At 35.5% G+C, this 26,733-nt stretch overlaps 1 protein-coding gene across 1 annotated transcript; it reads left to right on the forward strand.

Annotated features, from left to right (window-relative positions):
- The first annotated feature begins 1,399 nt into the window (after positions 1-1,399).
- On the forward strand, positions 1,400-26,501 carry LOC103707035 (protein RRP6-like 2). Its single transcript, XM_008791365.5, has 14 exons — positions 1,400-2,369; positions 3,824-3,979; positions 10,406-10,564; positions 10,651-10,734; positions 21,947-22,026; positions 22,184-22,234; positions 22,388-22,487; positions 22,866-22,948; positions 23,106-23,151; positions 23,871-23,958; positions 24,064-24,233; positions 24,340-24,675; positions 24,754-24,870; positions 25,507-26,501. The coding sequence occupies exons 1-14, from the start codon at positions 1,680-1,682 to the stop codon at positions 26,182-26,184; spliced, it is 2,838 nt and encodes a 945-aa protein (XP_008789587.3). The 5' UTR covers positions 1,400-1,679; the 3' UTR covers positions 26,185-26,501.
- The last annotated feature ends 232 nt before the right edge of the window (positions 26,502-26,733 follow it).

Consider the following 26,733-nt stretch of genomic DNA (forward strand, 5'->3'; position numbering starts at 1 on the left):
CCACTTTCTCTTTTTTCAGGTAGATGGTATCATGGTAGTGAAAATTTTTGAAGATCTAGGCACTAGGATCCGCACTACCAATCCTTCACCCTATATTCTTTTCAGTTAGCTACACTGATGGCATGCCTGTGCACTCGCATTATGAACCTGCCAAGAGATGGGCAAGCCGTTAATCCCTTAGTAGAGGATTTCACAACAAATATTTACAAAATTTGGATATTGATTATATAAGGGTAAATTATAGAATATATTCGATAAACATATGTTAGTTGGTTGCATTATATTAATATGATATATATATGTCTTCCTTATTGTATATCTTACATATAACATGTTCATATATAATGTATATTTTAAAGATATTTCTAGTTTTCCATTTGTTACTCTTTAATAGAGTATACAATGCTATTGATTTTGGAGAATTTTAAAAATTATGGATGTGAAAAAAGAGCTTATGCCTAAATAGATTTACTTTATTCTTGTCTTGGATGTCTAAAACATGATCAAACAAACAATAATTTCATGATTTCATCCATACAGCATGGCAATTTCACTAAAGTCACACAACAAATCTTTATTATAATTTTTTGGATTACTAGTGTGTCTGTATATATATATATATATATCCAAAATAAGATTTATTATATATTTATTTTTTATTGATGTATACCTCCTACCATGTTTTTGGCATGGACGTCCATCTAATTAAATAAACCATTTTGAATATTATTTGACTCTATCATCATTTTAGGTTAGTATTCTATAAAAAAAAAACATTTGGTGAGCTATATTTTCAATTTTTTTTAAAATTATTAGTCTACAACGGTAATAAAGTTATTTTAAAACGGTCATTTATTAACATATCCAGCCAAAACTCTTTTTTTTTTTTGGTAAATAAAAAGGGGTAGGGGGAGGAAGGAACAAGCCCATCCCCGCGTAGCAGCCCCCACTGGGCCCCCGCCCCGCCAGGAGAATGTTCGATGCGGGCAGAAATGGCCGTGTGTTGGGCACCCCGACCGGTTTTACTCATACCCTCCCCACCCGTGGGCCCGGCTCAGCTACTCCTCTGAGCTCTGGCTCGAGTCCCACGTGTGAGTACGTCACACCCGGCACCACCCCGGCTACTAGCGGTTCAAGAACGGTCCTACACCACAAGTCCAAGCAGTGGCCAAAGTAGTGAGCTCCGGTCCACAATTTAATCGTCGCCGCAGCGATTCGAACTTGGGACCTTATAGTTAGAATTGCTGCCCAGTACCACTAGGCTACCACCTTGGTGGCGGCCAGCCAAAACTCTAATAATATCATATTTATACAAAAACAAAATAATTTAGTATATATATATATATATATGTATATATATTTATATAAATATAATATATATTTTTTTAAAGAAAGAAAACTTAGAAGCCAACAAAAGTTCATGCATACCAAACCATCCAAGGCAACACTTTCTCCCACCGCTTGAAAGGAAACCTCTCTCCGAGCTCTTCTCGCCCATAGCGGACTCAAAACCCTAACCCTAAACTCCCCAAGAAACCCAAGAATAAGAAAAGAGGAGGAAAGCCCTAGCTCTCCAAAATCCTCTCTTTTCTTCTCGTGTCGCTCCATTTCCAGGTTCTGAAATCCCTTCTCCAACCCTGGAAACTGGAGCCGAGGAGAACCGCCCGCCCCTCCTATCGATGGAAGAGGACTCCGCTCCCCCGGAATCGTCTCGGAAGCACAAGGCGGACGCCCTCCAGGCTCTCGTCTCCGGTCCCCTCGCCGCCGCCGCCGGCCGCCTCGCCGGCCGCTCCCGCGGCATTCCCTCTGGCAAGGACTTCCACTTTTACAACAACTTCGACGAGTTCAAGGCCCCGGCCAGGGAGATCGCGGCCAAATCCGAGTCCTCCCTGAAGGGCGTTGCCGCCTCGGGTCCTCTCTGGGGGAGCAAGAAGCCGCCACCATTCCCCGACGATCTTGACGACGCCTTCGACTCGCTCGTCAACCTGAACGACGAGTTTCTTGAGCGGTTCGGCATCTCGATGGATGAATTCAAGAGCTTGAGGGAGAAGGAGGAGGAGAAGGGCAGGAAGATTAGCTCAATGGACTTGGACGGTGGGTTTCAGATGGTTTATGGGAAGAAGAAAAAGGGGAGCAAGCAGGAATCGGAGAAAGATGTTGAGGATCTGGCTTTGAGGTCGGCGGCCGGGGTTAAGGCAGTGTCGAGAGACAAGAAGACTACAGCACCGCGCTCGAGGGTGCCTTTTCATATACCGTCCATTCCCAGGCCGCAAGCTAAGTACAATATCCTGGTAAACAACAAAAATCAGCCATTTGAGCATGTTTGGTTGGAGAAGAGCGAGGATGGGAGTCGGCTCATCCATCCACTGGTTAGTCCTGCAATTGCTTTCCTTCGTCTTCTGTTGGTTCATTTGTTTTTTTTATCACAGTAGTTTAGTCGTTGTATTTGATTTGCTGTGTTAAGAAAGAATCCTCTTGCTGATAACTTGGATGGAAACGTAATTATAAAGAAACCAAATCTTTAAGAACAGATTCCTTTTTGCAGACAAGATTTGTGGATTGTTTTCCTTTTACTCTTCTTTCTTGTTTGTGTGGATAGAGTCTTTCTTGTTTTTTGCGGATAGAGGTGGGTTTGATGAGGTTAACCTTGATCAACAGCAAGGGTCTCCTTCTGCAGATTGTGGGTGCTTGGGGGAGGGTAGGGGTGTCTTAGGGCATGTAAGAGATGAAAGGGTAATGAAAAGACTGAAAATATAGATTTGATTTATCGTGTTAAGAAAGAATCCTCTTGCTGATAACTTGGATGGAAATGTAATTATATAGAAACCAAATCTTTAAGAACAGATTCCTTTTTGCAGACAAGATTTGTGGATTCTTTTCCTCTTGCTCTTCTTTCTTGTTTTTTGTGGATAGAGATCGGTTTGATGTGGTTAACCTTGATTGACAGCAAGCTACATGTCTAAAATCTTGGAATGACTTAAGTCAGTAAGATTTTATATCAATACATTGGTTCCATGTAATTGGGGATTATTTGGCAAAAAAACTTAATCGAAACACCAACCTGGTAGCTTCATATAATTGTTGAATCTTGGTTGTTGTGGTAATTTTAGAAGACATATGGTGTTAATTGTTAGCCTGTATCTGATGCAATCATGGTTATGATATTAGTATTCAGACTATGTGACTCAAAGTTGACCCCAATTTGACTCCCAACTTGGGCAAATGATATAAAATATATTGAAGGCAGTTTAAAGCATCATAATTAGTGGGAAAATGAAGTTAGAGGTCATCAGTCTTTTGGTTGATGGAGATCACACACTCTTTGGAATAAAGAGAGAAATCAGTCTTGACAGGGTTCAATGCAACCAAAATGCTCATCATCACCAATGTTACAGTAGGCAGATGTGCCACAGTTAATTTTCCCTTTAACAAAGCCATCTAAATTATGCTGGTATTGAAATAATTGAAGTAATGGTCCATGGACAAATACATTCTAGGTTATGCTGTTTATGGGGCAGTGGCTTCATAAACTTTGATAATTACTCTTAACAGGTTGCAAAATTATAGGTTATCCTCAACTCTTGCAATGATGATAGTTACTAATTTCTGCTTTTGTGGTTTGTATCTCTCAATAGTTTGACTATTTGTAGCTTATGAAAATATTGTCAATTATAGGGATTATTTATCTTCTAGATGTTTACTTGCGACTGCATTTCTGGACTCAAAACAAATAATCTCTAATATTCCTAGCCTTTTTTCCATCTCTCAGCCATCATTCATTGTTGTAGTTTTAAACTTATCAATAGAAATCTTGTATACACAGGAGAAGCTGTCCGTGTTGGACTTTCTTGATAGAAATGTTGGGGAAGGTGAGCCAGTTAAACCCCTCCCTGTAGAGGGTACCCCATTTAAGCTTGTGGAGGGGGTGAACGAGTTAAAGGAACTAGCTGCCAAGTTGTGGGATTTAAATGAATTTGCGGTTAGTTCTCAGCGAAATTATTTTGCTATTCTATCTGGTTACATTTACTGGCTCTAAGTATTACTCTATCTGCATACCTTGTTGGGGCTTCCTGCCAGTAACAGATAGTGGACATTATTGTGGATCTCATGCGATTTTATTATTTTATCCATTGTTGTTGTATCTATTATTCTCGTTGTGGCTTAAAGTTGTTTAGTTACATCATCTGCATACCTTTTTTTTTTAATTTATATGCCTTCATGCTTTTGATTTATTCTTTGCAGCATGTAATAAAGTGATTCCCTTATTTGTTTTTTCATGCACATAGTGCAAACAATATCAAACATGTGATGTGTCAGGCAAGATCAACAAACTTTGTTCTATTATGTGTATTAAATAATGCAGCTGTCGACTTATTTTGTTAGTTGTAGAACCTTGGATCATATACTTAACTGCATTCTGGTGCCTTGTTGATTAAAATATTTCATGTGACAGTTTATGGTTGTCATTAAATGGTCGTTATTGCTTAAGAATGAATTGCTGTGTAGCATACGGTCGTCTTAGGTGTGTTCATAGTCTTTGAAACCTTCTAATTCTTCTTCAGCCTGAAAGTATGCCTATAGTTGACCTGTAAACCGTTTGTACGCTTTCTTTCCTCTTGTGATATTGCTCGACTAAACAAGAACATTAATGATTACAGCAAAATTTTTTGTTGATATTCCATGATATGTATCCGTTCTTATTAGTGAGGATTTCTTGTTGGGAATTTTTGTATTAATGTTAACTTATTCTGATGTTTCGAGATGATATTTTTACTTGTTAATATTTGTGTTCAGATCTCTAACAGACTTAATTGTTGTCTGCAGAAAATTGTATTCTGAATGAATATTCATTATGTATTTTGAGAGATTGTGCCTTGATCTCTCTCTCTCTCTCTCATTTGTTTGTTTGTTTTTTGCCTGATGTTCATTTTGCAATTGTCCTGATCCTTTTAAAAAAAGGGGAATGTTCAGAATCCCAATGAATTTGGTATTCATGACATCGTTGATTATGTCCTTGAATGTCACATGTTGTTGTATAACATGAGGTGTGTTTTGAGTATTATGTGATCAATCCATATGTTGTCAAATGGAGAATATGGTATGCAGGATTCATTTGGTTCGCAGGAAGAATTTCCCTGCACTGGAATGTTTTTCCTAGGAAGTTCATGCTTGGGAAAGTAGCTTTGCATGTTTGGTTGGCCATGAGAAAGTGGTACATTCTAGAGTGGCTTATGTTTGGTTGAGCATCTACTTTCATGAGAAAGTTATGTAAAATACCTGTTATGCCCTTAATAAAGGGAAAGACCTGACGCCACTCTATCTAAAAGTTTAAGGACCTTTTTGGAAAAAAATTACCCCAAGTTCTAGCCCCTGCGAAAGTGACTTTCTCATGTCCTACTTGAATTTTTCTTTTCCATGAAATGTGGAATCTTGTTCGCATGGGAAATCCAATCTCTCTCCTTTGAAAACTCCAACCAAATATGAGGTCTTTCTCCATTTCTATTGACCACACTTCCGCCCCTCCTCTTCCTGCGAAACAAACAAGTCCGTGGTGTTTTATGTCTTGGAATGTTGGTTACGAGATGTGCCAAGAAAACAAGTTGAGTGCAGTGGAAATGAGAATATTAAAATGGATGTGTGGATGAGCAAGGAAGATTGAATGAGTTGTGAGTACATTAGAGGAGTTATAGGAGTTGCATAAATCCAAAATAGCCTGATGTAGAATTACTTGAGATGGTTTGTGTAGGTAAAATGATATGAGGGGTGTCCAACGAGCAACATTTTAATCATTGTTGAAAGATCTAGGAGAAAGAGGGGAAGTCCCAATGTGATATTGATTGAGGTTATTAGAAAGGATTTATTAAAACATTTATAAACATCAAAGGTAGCCCAAATAGGAATGCTTGGTCAATGATGATCCACAAAGTTGACCTCAAGTAACTGGGAGAAGGCAAGATATTCATCTTTATGGTAATATAGAGCAAGGTTTTAAATTCCATGGGATGGGGGCATCCTGGTCTTTAGATGGAGTGGGATGCCTGCATCCCGCCCCAACCGGCGGTTGTTTCGTTCGAGCATCTTGTTACTTGCTTGAGAGGCCTTTTTTTATATTTTTATTTTTTATTTATCTTAGAAGTTTTGTTCTTTTATTTATTTTTTAAGTATATTTGGACTTCAGAAGTATTGGTTTTTTGGGGTTCATAGGCCCTATTTAGTTTACTCTACGGTCATAAGCTACGTAGATACACATGTATCTTTTTTTGTCTTTATTGATTTTTGTTAAATTTCAATAATAATCTTCAATAAACCTTATTAACTGTGGTAGCTATTAAGTTATATGCTAAATTAGAATGGTGCCTACATGATTGCTAGCCTTGTTCCTCCCTTTTTACATTTAATATATTTTTTAATAAGTTCTAAATAATTTTTGAGAATTAATTTGAAAATCGCAGAAATTCTGAATATAATTTCCTTAAGGTTTTTTTTAGTCACCCCCATGGGTAATTCATATGTTTTTCCTACCTGAACAATAGCATTTTGTTTAGGATAATTTAAAATAATTTTGATTTTGCATGTAGGTTTGGGTGTTATCCAACGGGCCTGAAATTTGTCCAAATCATACAAAAACTAAATAGCATGTGTATAATAATAATCTAAATTATAAAACATGCTACATTTTTTTCTTGCAGATTTTTTTATTATTCTAATAATTTTTTTTTAAACTATTACTATCTTATATAAAATAGTATATACATTGAAAAAATATCATTCTCGTAACTTGATCCTTACCTTGTAACATATTACAATTTCATGCTAGAAATAAATTAGGCATGATTTCCCCACTTTTTGTTACTTTGGCCAAATTAATGGCAAAAAAGAAGAGCTCACCTTTACTAAGAGTTGTCTGGGGTTGATCAATTGACCATGATCAATTGACCATGATCAATTGACCACAATTTTTGAGATCTCAAATCATGTGACCCTCCTTCCTTTCCTCCCTCTTTTCCTTTTCCTCATTCTCTCTTTCTTGGTCTACAATTGATGGGCATCATGGCTTGTGATGGCTCACAAGAGGTAGTGGGAGACAATGAATACCTCGGTGGGACCTAGTCCCACTTTTAATTTGAAAAGAAAAAATCGTATATGGATTTGGTTATTGATGGGCATCAATGAGCCTTAGTCATGCTTAAAAACCTAAAATGGGCTTAGACTGAGACATGCCTTGGGGCTTTGGCCCCGCTTAACTCTAATGGAAAATAAGAAATTCATGAGGGCAGAGGGGACACCCTCTTGGAAACAAGTAGACCTTGGACCAGACTTTGAATGGAAGCTGGGTGCCTTTGTCCTCAATTGACTCAATAAAATTGGATTTGCACTTCGGCAAGTTGCTTGTCCCTTTCCAAGCCTCTTCTGATCTTCCCCCCTTCTTTCATTTCTCTAGGATAGGTTTTCTTTGGACTTATAGAGGATGCAGCAAAGTCCCCTCCCAAAGAAACTTCCTCCATGGGATGGATGGGCAAATCAGCTAGTTTAGGCACCATCCGGTGTAGGTCCACCATGGGACAAGTGGGATGCCCCCTGTGTGAGTGTTTTGAGGTCTCGCCCCTGTTTAGATCCCGTTATCCCACAATTATAGGACAGGAATGGGACGGTACGATTGGGTCACCCTTCGTCCAGGCAGGATTTGAATCACTGATTTAGTGAGCTACAATGGTTTAACATTTTGCTTTCAGATTGTGCACATAAGTAATTAGTTATTAGGTTTTCAGAAGACCTATTGATACTTTGTGAAGTCATCCATGGTAACATGTTTAAATACATTAAGTAGGTTAGTTCATTATGTTGTCCAATCATGCCTGTTAGTGTTGAAAGGCATTACCTCAGCACACTAAACTCAACTCAACTCAAACTCAACTAAGCCTTAATCCCAAACTAGTTGGAGGTGGCTACGCGAATCCTTTTCCTCCATTTTGCTCGATTTAAGGCCATATCTTCCAAGAGATGTTGAGATATCTAGTCTTTTCTTACTGCTTCATTCTATGTGATTTTTTTGGTTTAAACCCTCTTTCCTTCTACATGTATCAAATCACTCTTTCGAATTGGTGCATCTTTTGGCCTACGTTGTACATGTCCAAGCCATCTAAGTTGTCCATGGTTGGTTAATCCTTGGCACACTAAACGTGGGTGAATTATAACTGTATATTAGGTTAAAAGATTTAGAACTTTTTTGAATCTATAATTTTGTTAGAAACTAAGATAGCCATCATGCTATGACATTGATTTTGAATATATGCCTATTAGATTGCCATTCTATCAATAAAACCACATGCCAGGGCATATTAACTCCAAAGTGCCAGATGCAAGAATTCACGGTGCTTAAAAGAATAATGCTAAAATCTCGAAATGTCTATTCATTGTTTCTGATATTTATACAGCATTTTTGTAACTTCAATTAGATGTTTACCACCTTTTTTAAACATTCAAACAATCAACTTACTATAACAGTAAGAAGATTTTCCTGCAGCTACAAGAATGTGGAAATAACCTTTTGGTTCTAGATCATCGGATGGTATTGTTTAATTGAAAAATGAAATTCTGCATGTTATTTGGGCAAGCTTGTTCGAAAATGATTAGCACTTTCCTATTGATATTTACCTTTATTCCCATCAGGAATCTGAAAATTGTACTTTTGTGTGCTTTCTAGGGATTTTTCTTTTCCTAGTTATGCAAAAGAAGCTTGCCTGTATGATTTCGTGCTTGAATTATGCTTTTCTAGAAATTTTGAGCTTCTTGCAACAAAACCGGGTTTTTATTTTGTAAGATTAGGAACTTGGCTCTAAATAAAGGAAATAAGCACCACAAGGACAAAAATCCACTGATTTTATGACCTTGTGTTGATAAGGAATTAACTGAAACCATTCCTTATACTTTTATAGATTGGAATGATCTCCAGGGAAAATTAGACCGGGCTTGTGAGAAAGCTGAAAAGGACACTTTTGTAGGTTTGAGGTGGCCCAAACTTGGAAGAGGAACAACCTTATTTTTCATGTTAGAAAACACCAAATTATTATTTTTAAAATTAATTTATACGAGGAAATTCTGAAAGCCTCTGTTTTTTTTTCATGGATCATGTAGCAACAATCTAAATTTGTTTAGATATTGAGAGTAGATGAAGAAGGCTAGGTTTGATATTACTGGGAGACATATCCTTTTGTGGAATGAACTACAAGGTAAACATTTAAGTCAGAATACAGTTCCAGTGTCAAACAATCAAGTAGTAAAAACAAAAAACTTATTTGCCCAGCTTGAAGGTTTTTTATGAACTAGTTTGCATCAGATTTCAAATCTCATTCTAAAAAATTCTTGTGAAAATGTCTTCTCCTAGTTGGGGAACAAATTAGTAATGAATATGCACTATAGAGAAAATTCTTCCATTTTCTGATTTTGTTTTTAGATGATAATGCACCTGTTACATTTTGATGCTGCAACATTTCCCCATTGTTCAAGTCTTTGATTATTGGGTCGTCTTTAGGGAGAAATAGTCCTTGAGTTTTTCATCACAAGTTTGATTCAAACAATGCTCATAGGTCATTGAAATCTCCATGCAACTAAGCAGAAAATTGTCCATTTGTAATCACTTATTTTTGTTAAAAATGTCTAAAGCCGAGTCTTCTTGTTAATCTCTTTATGCATTTACAACATAGTTTGCTCCTGTAGGTGCACCTTGACTATCTCCTCTCTAAATGATTGATTGAATCCATGCTTGTGCACTCTTTGTACTTATTGTTAGCATAGACTATCTTCACCATTCTCCTTGTAGAAATTTAATATTGATATTGCCTTCCTTTCGGCATTGGTAAAGCCCCCTCCAACCCCCTGACCGCTCTTGGACACAAATGATAGAGAAGAAATTCTTTTGTTCAAGAGCCACTCTGCTTGCACTTAAATATTAGGGCTGGAGAGCACAGAATTGTCTAGGAGCAAGTTTAACTTCCACAACTCAGGAATTAACGCAAACAACATCTCAAAGAGTTAGGACTTCACAAGCAATGTATTTTCTTCATTACTTTGTGCATGACAAAAGATAAAGTAGTGAAGTATACCACTATTTCAAGAGAATTTTTGAGGTCTTATTAAATTTATCTAGTCCTTGTGGGAATGAATTTGAAGCAAGTGGTAGAATCACTGCATTTGCTTCCCATGTCTCTTTACTAGATATACTGCATGCCATTTCTATGCTTGCTTCATTCTTGAATTATGGTTGCGTTATACTTCTTTTGCTTTGTTGTTGGTAAGATGATTCAGGGTGCATTTTTTTACAAGTTAGCTCATGTGGATTTTGTTGCTAATCACTTTCGATGTTTATATATATGTATTCTCGTACTAATTATGAATCTTTTGCCAGGTTGATTTGGAGCACAACCAGTATAGGTCATTTCAAGGACTGACTTGCTTGATGCAAATTTCTACAAGAACGGAGGATTTTATAATAGACACCTTGAAATTGCGCATTCATGTTGGTCCATACCTAAAAGAAATCTTCAAAGACCCCTCAAAGAGAAAGGTGTGATTTTCTTTTTATTCTGTTATGCAGATCTTATTTGATAGCTTATCCATTTTGTTGTTTGTTCTCACATTTTCCTTCAATAGGTCATGCATGGGGCAGACCGTGACATATTATGGCTTCAACGGGACTTTGGCATATACTTGTGCAACCTCTTTGATACAGGGCAGGTACTACCTTGATCTTACTATTCAATACCTCCCCGTTCGTATGTGCCGTTAAGTGAATGCATGGTAGGCTATTAATCGCATCCTTTGTAACCTATTAGCGTTCTTACCACAAACTTTTTCTGTGAATGTTTCTATGTCAATTGATTTTCATTTTCTGGACCAAAAAACTTATTTTAGTGTTTTTTTGGGCTTTAAGAAGGATGTACATAAATGGTGCATTGAAATAATTAAGGACACACACACATACTGGGGCAGTCAAAAGTGTTAGGAGTTGTTGCGGTACGGCAAGTGTTTTTCCATGCACAATAGTTTTACATCAAGGATCAACACTAAGATGTACCATTATGGCTGAAATTCATAGCTAATATTCAAGAAGATGTACCATTATGCTATTAGTAGACGATATAGTATTGACTGATGAAAAAGAAACTAGATTAACTAGTAATCTAGACTTGCGGAGGATAAAGGCTAAAAATTAGGAGAACAAAGATAGAGTATGTTAACTGTTAATCCCATAAGAATAAAATGAAGATGAAATATCAATTAAGATTGATGGACAAGCGATACCATAGTGTGACCAATTTCATTATTTAGGATTTATTATACAAATAATGTTGAGATAGATCAAGATATATCGGATAGAATTAGAGTTGGTTGGATGAGGTGGAGAGGTGCATTTAAAATATTATGTAATAGACACATACCTTGGAAATTCAAAGAAATATTATGTGATAGGTGTATACCTTGGAAACTTGAAGGAAAATATTATGGTAGCAACCATAAGGCTTGGAATGTTCTATGGCACATAGTGTTAATAGAAAAAGGAAGTACAAGAAAATAAATCGAGTGTGATAGGAATGAGAATGTCAAGATGATGTATGGTAAAACTATGAAGGATAGATTGACATGTTAGAGAAGCTGTAGAAGTTGCAAAAATTAAGGACAAAATGATAGAAAATTGATTATGATGGTATGGACATGTACAACAAATATCTGAGGTGGTGAAAGGTACTTTAGCTTGTGTTGAAAGTTATAAGAAAAGAAGAGGAAGGCCTAAATTAACATGGATAGAGATTGTGAGAAATGATATAGAGAAACTTGGAATAACATCAAAGTTGTTCCTTGATAGGAATACCTAGCGAGAGAGGACCGATGAAGCCAAACCTAAATAGTTGAAAAAGGTTAGATGATTGTGATTGTGGTTTCTTTGTTACCCTTTCTTTTCATTCTAATGTTCTATATATTGGCGTTTGCAAATTCTCATCACCCAGGATGACCATGATTGCTGCTATACGATGGTCGATGTATGAGCTTATTTATCTATTACAACAACAACTATGATTATCTATTTACATATTAATAGTTTAGGTTGTACCTTCAGTTGTTATATCTGTATTATTTTCTTTTGTTTGTCTTTTGTGATGTGTATATGATAAAACATGTTGCTGCAGTTACTTTCTTTATCTCCTTCCCTTCTCTTTGGCAACTGAAGGTGGAGTAGGTACCAAGTCTTTTCCATGAGAAAGACTAACCTGAAGGCTAGGATAATAATAGTTCTATGTCAGTTGTACTATTTGATCTATATTACTGTTTATCATAGGTTTATTTGGAATTGCTTCTTGCAAAGTCCAAACTTCTGGAAAGTGAATTTCTTCCCATTTAATCAACCTATTAGTTGCAACATTTGATGTTCTTAGATTTGTTTTAACTATTGTTGTATAATTATTTTTAGGTATTAATTTAACCCTAGGGGCCATTGTATTAAGCACCTTATACTGGATCCTATAGCTTACTGCTATTATCTTTGATCCTGGCATAAATTCATAACCACTTGTGCTTATTTTAAGCTGTAATGCCTCTAATAAGTTTTCATCTGTTAATGATGAACTTAGGTTTGGAGTACAATTAAAGTACACTTGTCCTCGGCATAAGTTGGTTTCTGCTACATCTGCCAAAGATGATTTGAAATCATTATTTCTTCCATCTCTTATTATGGACATAAGACTTGCATTAATTCCTAACAAAGTTAAAGGTTTAAATGCAACTTGAATCATACCTATATGTATAAATTTATACTTTCCACGGTATGGTTTTATGTCTTTTTCACTTAATAATTTAAGTGTCTGAGGTGATCCAGAGATCTGAATAGTCTGTTCAATGGTTTTTATTGCTATTATTGAACTAAAATCAAGCCATCCTTTCTTATATATTTGGCTTGGAGGAACTATTGGAATTGTCCAGTCATTTAACTCATCCAAATATTTTGGATACACTACTAATTGAGCATTTTTAATTAAATTACTATCATTAGTATTAGGTTTCTGGCTTTTTATGGATATTTCCATAATGGGCTAAAACTGATGATGTTCTGTACATGATTTTATAATGTTATGGATGTTACTCTTTTCATTTTGATGACCATGCATATAGTCTAATTAAACTCAAAATTTTGAAGCTTCTGTCCTGTAGATATTTATATTGTCATCGGTGCTTTTCAAACAGCAACCAAGGCGTCGTATACAGCGGAGTCTGTTCTGTCCATTGCGAAGTCTAACTATGTTGGCGCTTTTGCGAAAGACGAAGAATTTTACCTTAATCCTTAAACTCTAGACACTAATTCCATCACGGATAAAGTCTTCAACCTATCAATCTTATTGATTACTACATCATTTATGAGTCAATCGTTAAGTCCCTCATGGATGCAGCCAAAATGCCCTAACTCGCCATCCTAGCATCTACGGGCCACTTGGCACTTTAGACTTTTCTTAGTCTTATCTGGTTTGCCACTTGGCAAAGCCATCCAGACGGACTCCACAATGAATTCGAATCCGATTTTAGTTCTTTGTCTATAAAAGGGAAGGCCCTCACCCTTATTGAGGCAGAATTCGAAAAACCTTAGAAGAAATAAACTAATTGTTTCTTCAACCTCCTCTCACTCCGCTCCCTCTCTTTCTTGATCTACTCCCTTATTGGTATCAAAGCCAAGTTAGTTCATTCAGCTTTGCTCAGTTCATCTAGGGCTCTTAGAAGGGGAGGCTATTAGTAGTACCCTCTGACAGTTTGGACCCAACTATACCATTGTGGGTTCATAGGCCAAGAAGACGTAAATCCTTCGGATATCCCTCGTTGAGCCAACCACAGTGGTATAGGGAACTGGCATAGCCAGAATAGTTGGCTAAGTCTCTGATGATGCTGTGCATGAAGGTATAATGTTCCGATCATACTCTTTTTATTCTATGTTTTTTACATAATCCATAGACTAAGGACATTAACTAAGGTCTTGTATACCGTCTCATATTGATATTATGTCATTCATGAGTGTAAATCATTGGAAAGGCTGTGTTTCCCCATAGATGCTAGGATGGCGAGTTAGGGCATTTTGGCTGCATCCGTGAGGGACTTAACGATTGACTCATAAATTATGTAGTAATCAATAAGATTGATAGGTTGAAGACTGTATCCGTGATGGAATTAGTGTCTAGAGCTTAAGGATTAAGGTAAATGGTCATCAGAATGAAAAGAGTAACATTCATAACATTATAAAATCATGTACAGAATATCATCAGTTTTAGCCTATTATGGAAATATCGATAGAAAGCCAGAACCCCAATACTAATGGTAGTAATTTAATTAGAAATGCTCAATTAGTAGTGTATCCAAAATATTTGGATGAGTTAAATGACTGGACAATTCCAATAGTTCCTCCAAGCCAAATATATGAGAAAGGATGGCTTGATTTTAGTTCAAAAATGGCAATAAAAACCATTGAACAGACTATTCAGATCTTTGGATCACCTCAGACACTTAAATTATTAAGTAAAAAAACATAAAACCAGACCGTGGAAAGTATAAATTTATACATATAGGTATGATTCATGTAGCATTTAAACCTAACTTTGTTAGGAATTAATGCAAGTCTTATGTCCATAATAAGAGATGGAAGAAATAATGATTTCAAATCATCTCTGGCAGCTGTAGTAGAAACCAGCTTATGCCGAGGACCAGTGTACTTTAATTGTACTCCAAACCTAAGTTTATCATTAATAGATGAAAACTTATTAGAGGCATTACAACTTAAAATAAGCACAAGTGGTTATGACTTTATGCCAGGATCAGAGATAATAGCAGTAAGCTATAGGATCCAATATAAGGTGGTTAATACAATGGCCCCTAGGGTTAAATTGAAACCTAAAAATAATTATACAATGATAGTTGAAACAAATCTAAACACATCAAATGTTGCAACTAATAGGTTGATTAAATGGGAAGAAATTCACTTTCCAGAAGTTTGGACTTTGCAAGAAGCAATTCCAAATAAACCTATGATAAACAGGAATATAGATCAAATAGTACAACTGACAAATGGTTCAGTTGAAATTATGTTCAATACTTCAAATAGAAAAATAAAAATACCAAATATTGCAAGATCTGTATCAAGTAGATCTTATGAACAGTATGAAACCCTTCCTCTTACTAGAGCTTCAACTTCTCGAATGAGAAATGAAGAAATAGAACGGTAGAAGGAATAAGAATTAGCAAAAATGATATTCCTTATGGAATATATTCAAAAGAAAAGGGTAAGGAATCACCTACCCCATCTGAAATGAGTTTTCATATTTATTGGTTGTTAAACCAAATAGTATAATCCGAAGAGCTCTTCATCAAGAGTTCCAGTTAGAAGAATATAGAGAATTTAGAAAATGGTATGCTAAAACATTCTCTGCAGCTGAGTTGGAATATTATAAAACTCAGTATTATACGGAATTAGAAGCCAAACAGGACATCAAAATGAAAAGAGTAACATCCATAACATTATAAAATCACGTACAGAACATCATCAGTTTTAGCCCATTATGGAAATATCCATAGAAAGCCAGAACCCCAATACTAATGATAGTAATTTAATTAAAAATGCTCAATTAGTAGCGTATCCAAAATATTTGGATGAGTTAAATGACTGGACAATTCCAATAGTTCCTCCAAGCCAAATATATAAGAAAGGATGGCTTGATTTTAGTTCAAAAATGGCAATAAAAACCATTGAACAGACTATTCAGATCTCTGGATCACCTAAGACACTTAAATTATTAAGTAAAAAAACGTAAAACCAGACCGTGGAAATTATAAATTTATACATATAGGTATGATTCGGGTTGCATTTAAACCTTTAACTTTGTTAGGAATTAATGCAAGTCTTATGTCCATAATAAGAGATGGAAAAAATAATGATTTCAAATCATCTCTGGCAGCTGTAGTAGAAACTAGCTTATGCCGAGGACCAATGTACTTAAATTGTACTCCAAACCTAAGTTTATCATTAACAGATGAAAACTTATTAGAGACATTACAACTTAAAATAAGCACAAGTGGTTACGACTTTATGCCTGGATCGGAGATAATAGCAGTAAGCTATAGGATCCAATATAAGGTGCTTAATACAATGCCCCTAGGTTTAAATTGAAACCTAAAAATAATTATACAATGATAGTTGAAACAAATCTAAGCACATCAAATGTTGCAACTAATAGGTTGATTAAATGGGAAGAAATTCACTTTCCAGAAGTTTGGACTTTGCAAGAAGCAATTCCAAATAAATCTATGATAAACAGCAATATAGATCAAATAGTACAACTGACAAATGGTTCAGTTGAAATTATGTTCAATACTTCAAGTAGAAAAATAAAAATACCAAGTATTGCAAGATCTGTATCAAGTAGATCTTATGAACAGTATGAAACCCTTCCTCTTACTAGAGCTTTAACTTCTCGAATGAGAAATGAAGAAATAGAAACGGTAGAAGGAATAAGAATTAGCAAAAATGATATTCCTTATGGAATATATTCAAAAGAAAAGGTTTAGGAATCACCTACCCCATCTCAAATGAGTTTTCATATTTATTGGATGTTAAACCAAATAGTATAATCCGAAGAGATCTTAATCAAGAGTTCCAGTTAGAAGAATATAGAGAATTTAGAAAAGGGTATGCTAAAACATTCTCTGCAGCTGAGTTGGAATATTACAAAACTCAGTATTATACGGAATTGGAAGCCAAACAGGACAGAGAATATTTTGTCCCATGGTTTGCCAAGTTCTATATAAAAGAACAAGAGAAAAAAATAGAAGTTATACAGAAAAATTGGATAACAATACAAGATGAAACAATAAATTCACCCTTTCCTCCACGACAGTCAATTAAAATACAATCAACCGAGGCAACAGCCTATTTAAATCTAAACAAAATAGAAAGTGCTCATGTAACAATAAGAGAACGTAATGCCTTAATAAAAGCACAAAATTATGCAAATGCATATTTAGTTTGTGTAGGAAACCATTTAATACAATTGGAAGAAAAAATCAGTCAAATGCATAGCTCTTTAAAGAAAGAAATCCAAAGTTTAACAAAACTTAAGGAAAAAACAAGAAGAAAAGCAGGAGATTAAAACTCCAATAATAAAACCTCCAATAGAAGTACAAAGTTTTATATTAGAAAAACGAAACTCTGAATTCATGGAGTTATTGGAAGAAAAACTGAGAAAATTACATCTCAGAGTAGTAGATAAACTTACAGAAAACTTTAATCAAAAGTTAAATTTAAATCCTAAGAATCAGGAACATAATCCTGAAGAAGAGTCAGACTTAGAAAAATTAGAGTCTGAATTAAATCAATATAAGTTTGAATTAAATAAATATGATTCTGATAAACTATCATAAATAAAGGAAACAAAATTTAATATAAACCAGGTTAGGTATGAACCCAAACCGTTGAAAAAATATTATTATAAAGACCAACTCGTCAAGATCTTTTATTTGAGGAAAAAGAACCATTCCAGAACTCTTATTCAGAAAAATACATCTATAAATGGAACATAGATGGAATGAATGATAAACAAATAGTAGATGTCATACATAGAATGATGATGTATGCTACTGTTTGTAAGCAAAATGGTAATTTAGACCATGATATTGCTAAGTTTATTACAACTGGATTTATAGGTCAATTAAAAGGCTGGTGGGAATTCTATCTCAATCCAAGCCAAAGAGAAGAAATTCTAAATCATATTAAAGTAGTAAAAATCGAACCTAATCATCCTAGTAGCAGTATGCTAGGACGAGAAGTTGCTGAACAAGATGCAGTTTATACACTGCCTTGCAATAGCACAAAATTTCATAGCATATGAAATTTCAGTAACAGAAAGAATTAAAGCACTTTTACAAAATTTAAAGTGTCCAACGTTAACACAATTCAGATGGTATAAAGATACCTTTCTGACAAGAGTAATGCAACTCACAAAACAAAATACTGAAATATGGAAATCTAAATTTATAGATGGATTACCATATTTATTTGCTGAAAAAATTAAAAATTTTAAGAGAAAAGAATGATGGAGTCACAATTGACTATCATAATTATACATATGGACAAATAATAAGTATATGTCAAGGAAGGATTAGCGTTATGTAATGATTTAAAGCTAAAAAGACAACTTAAAAAACAAAGAATTACAGAAAAACACCAATTAGGGGAATTCTGTGATCAATTTGCTTATGATATGGGAAAAATACCTATTGAATTACGGAAGAAGAAAAAATATAAAAAATATATTCATAAAACACCGTGTAAAAAGAAGCATAATGATAAATATTATGCTAAGAAGAGGCAACGAAAACAAGAAAAATATGCCCTTAAAAAATATAAGAGAAAACCTCCACCAGGAGAACCTAAATGTTTTAAGTGTGGAAGATTTGGCCATTATGCCAATAAATGTTCGGTAAGAAGAAAAATCAATGAATTAGAAATTGATGAAACATTAAAAAATCAATTAGCAAAATTAATGCTAAATTCTTCTTCTAAAGAAGAAACTGAGTGTGATGATATATCAGAAGAAGGAATTAATGAAATCATCCCTTCTAGTGATTCTTCGTCAGATTCTGACCAATGTCAATGCAATGAAATTCATTGTAAAAAAGACTATTGGAAATCCATAGTAAATATTCTGACAAATAGTCAGGAAGAAATATTTCAAGTATTAGAAAATAGTACTAATACTGATACAAAAAGACAATTATTAGAGTTCTTAATAGAAAGGAACCCTAATAAGCCAGAAATATCTAGACCAGTATTACCGAGTCAAGGATATCAGCTAAGTGAAGTCTTAAACAGATTTCATGCTGCCCAAAGAAAAGAAAAATCTGTTTCAATAAATGATTTAAAACAAAAAGTGGACCAGTTAGAAATAGAAATTATTCTATTAAAAAGAGAAAATAATCAGAATTGGTCTAGAATATTAGATCTAGAAAATCAAAAGATTAATTCAGAAATAGCACAATTAGAGGATCTAAGGAAGAATAAATCTGTTATTCTCTAAGAAACCGACAGTTTACCGGAATATTTAAACATATTAAATCAGGTAACAAAACATATAAACAAAACATCATTATAAACAAAACATATGTTTTGAAGAACATAATTGCACTAACTGATAGTGGTGCAGATTTCAATTGTACCAAGGAATAATTCCAAAAATCTATCTGAAAAAGACTGCACAAATGGTAACAATTGCAGGAGGTAGCAAATTACCTATTTCAAATAGAATATCTGATGCATATATCAGTACAAAAGATGTTTATATCCAAGCATCCTTTGTAATAATTAAAAACTTAAACACAAAGTATTATTCTAGGAACTCCATTCTTAGATAATATAATGCCTATCAATAAGACAGACAAAGCAGGAATTTATATTGAAAAACAAGGAAAATGAATTGTATTTCCCTTTATCATTGATCCTCATACAAAAGTTATTAATGAAGTTAGAAATATTCTAATTAGAAAAGAAAGAGAAGAAAAACTCAATGGTATCAGAGCCAGGTGAGTGGGCTGCCGGTGGCCTCCATGTGCCCCACATAGTGCATGGTTGAGCCCTCCTCTGGCCTCGGGTAGGGTTCCTTGCGTCAGTTACCCTGGTTAGGGGATTGCGGTGGGAGGGATGGGGAGTTTAGTCCCACATCGGCTAGCCAAGGATGCCTACTCAGGCTTATAGGTGTCTTGGGCCCTTCTCTTCACAAAGTCTTTTGGAGGGAAGGAAAACTCAATGGGCCTGTTGGGGGGAAGGATAACTATGGTATCAGAGCCAGCGGTGCCAAGGCCCATGGCTTTTGATGAGTGGGACCCAGGCCTTTCTCTTGCTCGTGGGGGGAATAGTACTCGTTAGCCGAGAGGGCGTGAGGGCAATAGTACCCATAGTGGGAGGAGCGGAGGTTTGGTCCCACATCGACTGGCTCAAGGATCGTGCACAAGCTTATATGGTGTCCTATATATATATATATATATATATATATATATATATATATATATATATATGAAGTGTTTTGTGAGGACTTCGAGATCAAATAGAGAATGTTTCTTTCCATTCCTCTTGAGCCACTTATTCCTCCGAAACAAGAGATCAAAGTGATCTTCCTCCTTTTCTCCAAATAGTCGATGGTCTTACACCATTGGAATACTTTGAATAAACTGGATTACATATAGGAAACACCAGTGCGAAAACCTTTTCTCGAGATATCTTCCAATGTTTTAGGATCGTTGCTCCTGATCTTATTCCCTCGGTGCAATATATCTATATATATATATATATACACATGCATACGAGAGGTGGACTGTACACTTTATATTAACTTCTTGAAAAAGGAGTTAATGATTCAAGATCAATGATGAACTATCCAAATTCAAGATTCAGACTGTTGAACATGAGCTAAATTACAAAAAAAAAGTCTAGAATCAAAAATTCATGTATTTTAATGGTCTCTAACCTATCATATAGGTATTAAAATGAACAATTCTAATAGCATGTTGCTATATTTTACTATGATCTAATGATCAAAATCTATTGAATTTAAATATACTCATGTTTTAAGAAATGTAGATCATGATCTATAAGTTGGATTTTGAATCTATATGCCTGGTCGTGTATTTGGCTACACTAATGCAATTGGTACCGCTCATTTTTTATACCCATTTGATGCATAGGTTTCAGACTGCCAAAATATATGAGTTTTTGTTTCTAGGCATTTTTTGTAGCGCAGATCATATGCAATGATTTTGATCTTTAGTTTAGATGCTCTATCATTGATTTTAAAATTGTTAATCCCTTTTTCAAGAAGTTAACATAAAGTGTGTAGTCTATATATATAACATAAAATGGATATGATGATTTTTTGACAATAAGCAGTTTAGAGATAGTTGATCATATCCAATGGCTTGGATTATCAGTGTCGGGTCCTTGGTCATTCGGTCAAGATCAGCCTTATTAGGGCTATTGTGTGGGCATCCACATTTTGCTCTACTATATGTAATATATATTATCTATGTATGTATATGTATATGTAGATGGACTATGCTTCACTCGAGAGGAATGTGTAATTACTCTTCTCAAGTCCAAAATCAATAATGAGACACCAAAATTGAAGATCAACACCATTTATCATGATCTATACCTCTAGAAATGGATAGAAACCAAAAATCTCATGTTTTCATGGTCTCTAATCTATGCATCAAGTAGGTGCAAAAATGTATGGTTAAAATGATAATTTGCTATGATCTAAGCATGAAAAGCTATTGATTTTCAATCTATGTTTTAACATAGATCATGGTCAATAAGGTATGATAATTTGCTTAGATGATGGTCAATAAGGTAGATTGTCAATTTAAATGCTTTATTATATATTTTAAACAAGGTTCGCCGTTTCGGTACCGGACTCCGTATTGGTGCCACACTACCATAGTGTTGGTATAGTACGGTATCGAACTGGTACGGTACGGTACGTTCGGTATCGAATCGGTACGGTATGGTACGTTATACCATGATTTTAGCACACTAGTACAATGGAAACCATCTATTTTTGTATTAGTTTGATGCAAGAAGGTTAGAGATTACTAAATACATGATTTTTGATTTATTGGCATTTTCAATGGTGTAGATCATTTTTAATGCATAGGTTAGAGATTACTACATTCATTCCTTCATTCATTCTTTTATTAGATTTTGTCTGCGTTTCTTGTTTAGCCTTTGAAAGGTTTAAATATTTGCACAATTTTTTCTTGGGTGATTGATTTTCTTTTTCTTTTTCCCCCTGTACAGGCATTAAGAATTTTGCTTTTGCACAATTTTTTTTTCTTGGGTGATTGATTTTCTTTTTCTTTCCCCTCTGTACAGGCATCAAGAATTTTGCGGTTGGAGAGAAATAGTCTGGAGTATCTCCTGCATTACTTTTGTGGAGTTAATGCAAATAAAGAGTAGTGTCTTTAACCTTGGATGCATTCTTTACAATTATATGTAATATATGTATCTTTTTATTAAGAGATGCGCTTATAGTTTTCTGGTAGTTGTTTCTTTAATTTCAAATTCAATACATTCAGTCAGAGGTTGATAAATTTACCTTGTTTCTTGCAGATATCAGAATGCAGATTGGAGATTGCGCCCACTTCCTGATGAAATGCTCAAGTAATATTGCATTGAAAAGAGAGGCCTATCTATTATAATGAAACTCAGCTGATCATTTTCATTATTTGTACTTTTTATCTGAAAAATGAATGTAATGCTAGCCCATGGAATGTGAACCAATGAGAAGTTCTATGTATGCTTTACCTTTTGCAGGTATGCCAGAGAAGACACACACTATCTCCTGCATATATATGATTTAATGAAAAGTAGGTTGATATCAGCATCTACAAATGAAAATGATCTTCTTTTAGAGGTAAAGCTCTTGGGGTTGATAGATTTTGTTTTATCCTTTTGGATATGTTAAAAGAAGCCTATGCAAGGTGGATGAAAAAATGGGTTACTTTTAAAACTGTGGAGAAGAAACTAGACACCGTCTTTTGTTGTCCACAACCTTTCTTTTAGGTCTTTTATTTAATACTATGAAATCCATAATCTTCCAATTTTTTGGTACTGCTGTTTTATGGACTGACTGCTTGAACAATATTAAATAGTTTGCATTTATTTGTATAATCTGATGTATGTTGTGTAACCATGTGGTCAAAACCTTACTTGATCATCTTCATAATCATTGGTAATTTGTTCTTTGATTTACCTGTACAAAAAACCAGTCATTTTTTCCTATTACTTGCAGGTCTACAAACGTAGCAGTGAAATTTGCATGCAGCTTTATGAAAAAGAACTCTTGACCGGCACATCATATCTCCATATATACGGGTTCGCAGTTTTGCATGCTTATTAGTTTTGTGTAGGGAATCATTTTTCTCAATATGACATTTTGTTGTGCTATTTTTCTTATTAAAATATTGCTTATACCATACTTTGCCATTTGATGCTTCTCTCCTGACCACATTTCTAACTGCATCATTGATAGGTTACAGGAAGCTGATTTCAACTCGAAGCAACTTGCTGTCGCTGCTGTAAGTACATCACAATCTACTTTGAATTGTATCTCACTTTCATTATTGTTTGATTTAGATTTATGATCACTTCTTTTTAGACATTGAGAACTGGAATTGTACTTATCTTCTTATGTTACTAATGATGTGAGGGTTGTGGATTTGGTATGATCAAGTCGATATTTCTTTGTCCAATCAAAATTTTCTTCCCCACTTTTCAGCTTCTCGGTGCCCTCTTTTTGATATCATTGAAAATGAAAAGTTCATACGGTTTTCTATCTGAGTTAGGCTTGTTTCTAGAACATATTTGAAGCTCATGGACTCACTATTGCCAGCTGTCCTGAAAGTTTGTATTCTCGAGAAGATTGCTTGCTGATTATGCTTAAAAGTCTTTTTGGCTGTCCGCTGTTGTAACATAAAATTTCATTCATTTGATTTGCAACCCTTTTCAGAAAGAACATATCTAAAATTTTTGGTAGGAACAAGGTACGTTGTATTGGTCTGAATTGGGCGGTACGGGGTATACCATACCATACCGGTTCGATACTGGTATTCGATACGGGTGGCATACCGACGCTCGGTATGCGAAAAAAATTCGTACCGTACCATACCGATATTGTGCTAGTGTGGCACCGGTACGGGATCTGGTACCGAGACGGCGAACCTTGGGTAGAAACTTCTGAAATTTGTAAAACTATCTCTTATGTATTCATTTGATTGTTCCCCTGCATTCGTAACAGGGGCTATTTCAATGGAGAGATAGTATTGCCCGTGCAGAGGATGAGAGCACTGGCTACATATTGCCAAACAAAACTCTACTTGAGATTGGTAATTTGAATTTTCAGCAGGAACTGCCATCTATTAATATTAATATTTAGGTGTTAGATATGGATTTATTTATTTTGACTCCTTTGATATTCTCCTATCTAAAAGCAAGGCAGATGCCCGTCACTTCTGTAAAAGTACGCCGCTTGGTGAAATCAAAGCACCCATTTGTCGAGCGCTATATTGACACTGTTATAAGCATTATTAGGAGTTCAATTGCAAATGCTGCTGCTTTTGAGAGAATTGCTGTGCAGCTGAAGAAAGGGCGACTGGAAGCTGTAACCTACAAATACCTTTCGGAATAGAGATTATGAAATTCTTAACTTTATTCTTATATATATGGACATGATATTGTGTGTTCTTTTTTTTTTTTTTTGCTTGCAGTCGCCCGTGCAAGATATGGAAGCAGTCAGCTACAATTCTGACTTGGTCACCACCGTTGGTCAAGATGATCATACTGTTGGTACTAGGAACATCGATACCACTAAGAGTGCTGAATTGGCTGCAGGTTCCACAGCTACTGTAGATGATTGTGCCAAACTTGCAGATTCCGGACTTTTCAGTAGACCCATTTCTGCGGTGAGCAAATGTCATCAAGAGGAAAAATCAGATATTATGTCATTGTCAGAAGTTGGGTGTTCACTCAAGCTATCTGACACAGCTGGAACAATGCAGAAGATGGATAATGGAAGCACCGAGCATTTACAACGTGCTAGGAAAGTGCGTAGATGGTTCTGCTAATCGTTTTTAGTCACGTGGTCGAATTTGTTTTGATTCTAAGAACATTTTTTTTTTCAGGCTAGCATTGCTTCAGTCCAAATATTGAAAAAGCCAACTTGCGGTTTTGGAGCGCTGTTAGGAAATTCATCTTCCAGGAGAAAGTTTAATGCTGATAAAGGAGGGAATGCTGAACAGGTGTTTAAAGTATTTATTGTCTACAACTAGTTCTTTTTGAAGCTTTACTTTCCGTTAGTTCTCTTGGTGAAAATAATTATTTGGATTGGCAAAATGATCATGAATCTCCATTAGTCAAGTGCTTATATATGCAATTACTTTATATAATGATCTAGTCTTATTGATTAATTTGTTTGTTAGTGTCATGATCCCAAAGCACACTCCCAGCTACATGGTTGCAATAGAAGTTAAAGCTAACAAGAATGAGACACTTTTTAGAAGCAGTGGCTGAAACTGAATTGCATTAGAATTGCATTAGGATGGTAATGTCTGGGAGCTGGAAATTAATGCATGAAACAAGTCAATGAGCTTTATTTCAGGATACAGGTTTCCCAGTAACTATGATATATCAGAAAAATGGTTAATTGTTTCACATTAATAATGTATATAAATATAATATGAAACAGAAAATAATATCATTCTATGTTTAAATTTTTTTTGTATGCTTGGTTTGGCTCTCCTTAGTTAAAAAAAAATCATATTCTGCAACTTGTGAACATGACTTTTGAAAAGTGGGAGTCCATTGTGGTTTGTGGATGCACAATTACAACGAACCATGCTATCATCTCTTGATCATTTTTCAGTTTACTTTTGCAGGTCAAGAATGAGAACAAAGTAGAGCAGATAAAATCGACAGTAGCCCTTCCATTCCATTATTTTGCAGGTGGAGAAAAACTTTCTGAGGCGAGTCCTGAGGTGAACCTCAACCATCGACAGGTGGAGAATCAGCAGCAGTGTACTGGCTATATCACCGAGACGATGAAATTGGAAGAAGTCATACCATTGGAGAATGAGCCAGACAATTCACTGTCTGCTGCAGATAGCCCGAAGGCTGATGATAGTGGGAAGCACAGGGAATGGTTCCCTCCTCTCCAAGAAAATGGCAGCGGTGGAGGTTTTCAACCAGAATCTGATAATACGGAAGGGCTGGCATCGCCCTTGGATCTTTCGTCCGGTTTTGAGAAATGCTTTCAGTCAATCAATGACAGGAGAAGCTCTCATCAGGACCATAGGCCATCTCCAGAGCCGGATGTTAACCATCAGTTGAAGCCATTCAACTATGCTGCTGCTAGGAAAAATATGAAGGTTGGAGAGGTCGGAGAAAAGGATAGAGCTGAAAGTGATGATCGGCTTCCAACTTTACCAGATTCAGGTGAGCTGCGTAAAGGCTCGATGTTTGGTCAGTCTCGAGGTGAAGAAGTGAAGGGCCTTCAGCATCCTCGGCGGCGCCAGGCTTTTCCACCTTCAGGCAACAGAAGCACAACATATCACTAGCACACTGCCAATGTCTGTACTCATGTATGTTAAAAGTGCCTATTTCAAGCAAAAGAAAAAAAGGTGCTACTTCTAATAGTTTGCAAAAGAAAAAAACAAAAGAATTAAGATGGTATCGGCGGCATCGCTTCCCAACATTTTTCTTGCAACGAGTGCACTTTTGTAAATCAGAAGTTTTATGTGGTGCAGGTGCAACGGCAGTGTATTGCCAATAGCCAGTAGTTATGCACTGTAGAACCTTGCATTGTGAAACAGCTTTGTTGCTGCCTCTGATTTTGTTGTTATCATCGGACTAATCTAAGGATGTTTTTCATTAACTGGATCATGAGAGTTTAGTTTTTTTGGGGCTTCTCCTGCTAGTTGCAGTGTAACTCGTTGCAGTCCTAGTTGATGCCCAGCTAATTTGGCTTGCGGGATCTATGCTGAAGAGCCATTAGAAACCAGTATGGTGCTCATCTAATCAACCTGTTACTGACTGCTGTATTTTCCTTTCTTCCTCTTCTTTTTTTCATTAAATTTTTTGCCACCCTGCAGTTTGCCGCCATCTCG

This window comes from Phoenix dactylifera, chromosome 5, assembly GCF_051530095.1.
Source record: "Phoenix dactylifera cultivar Ajwa chromosome 5, Ajwa_hap1_PhDact_Kaust_v1.1, whole genome shotgun sequence".
Lineage (NCBI taxonomy): Eukaryota > Viridiplantae > Streptophyta > Magnoliopsida > Arecales > Arecaceae > Phoenix > Phoenix dactylifera.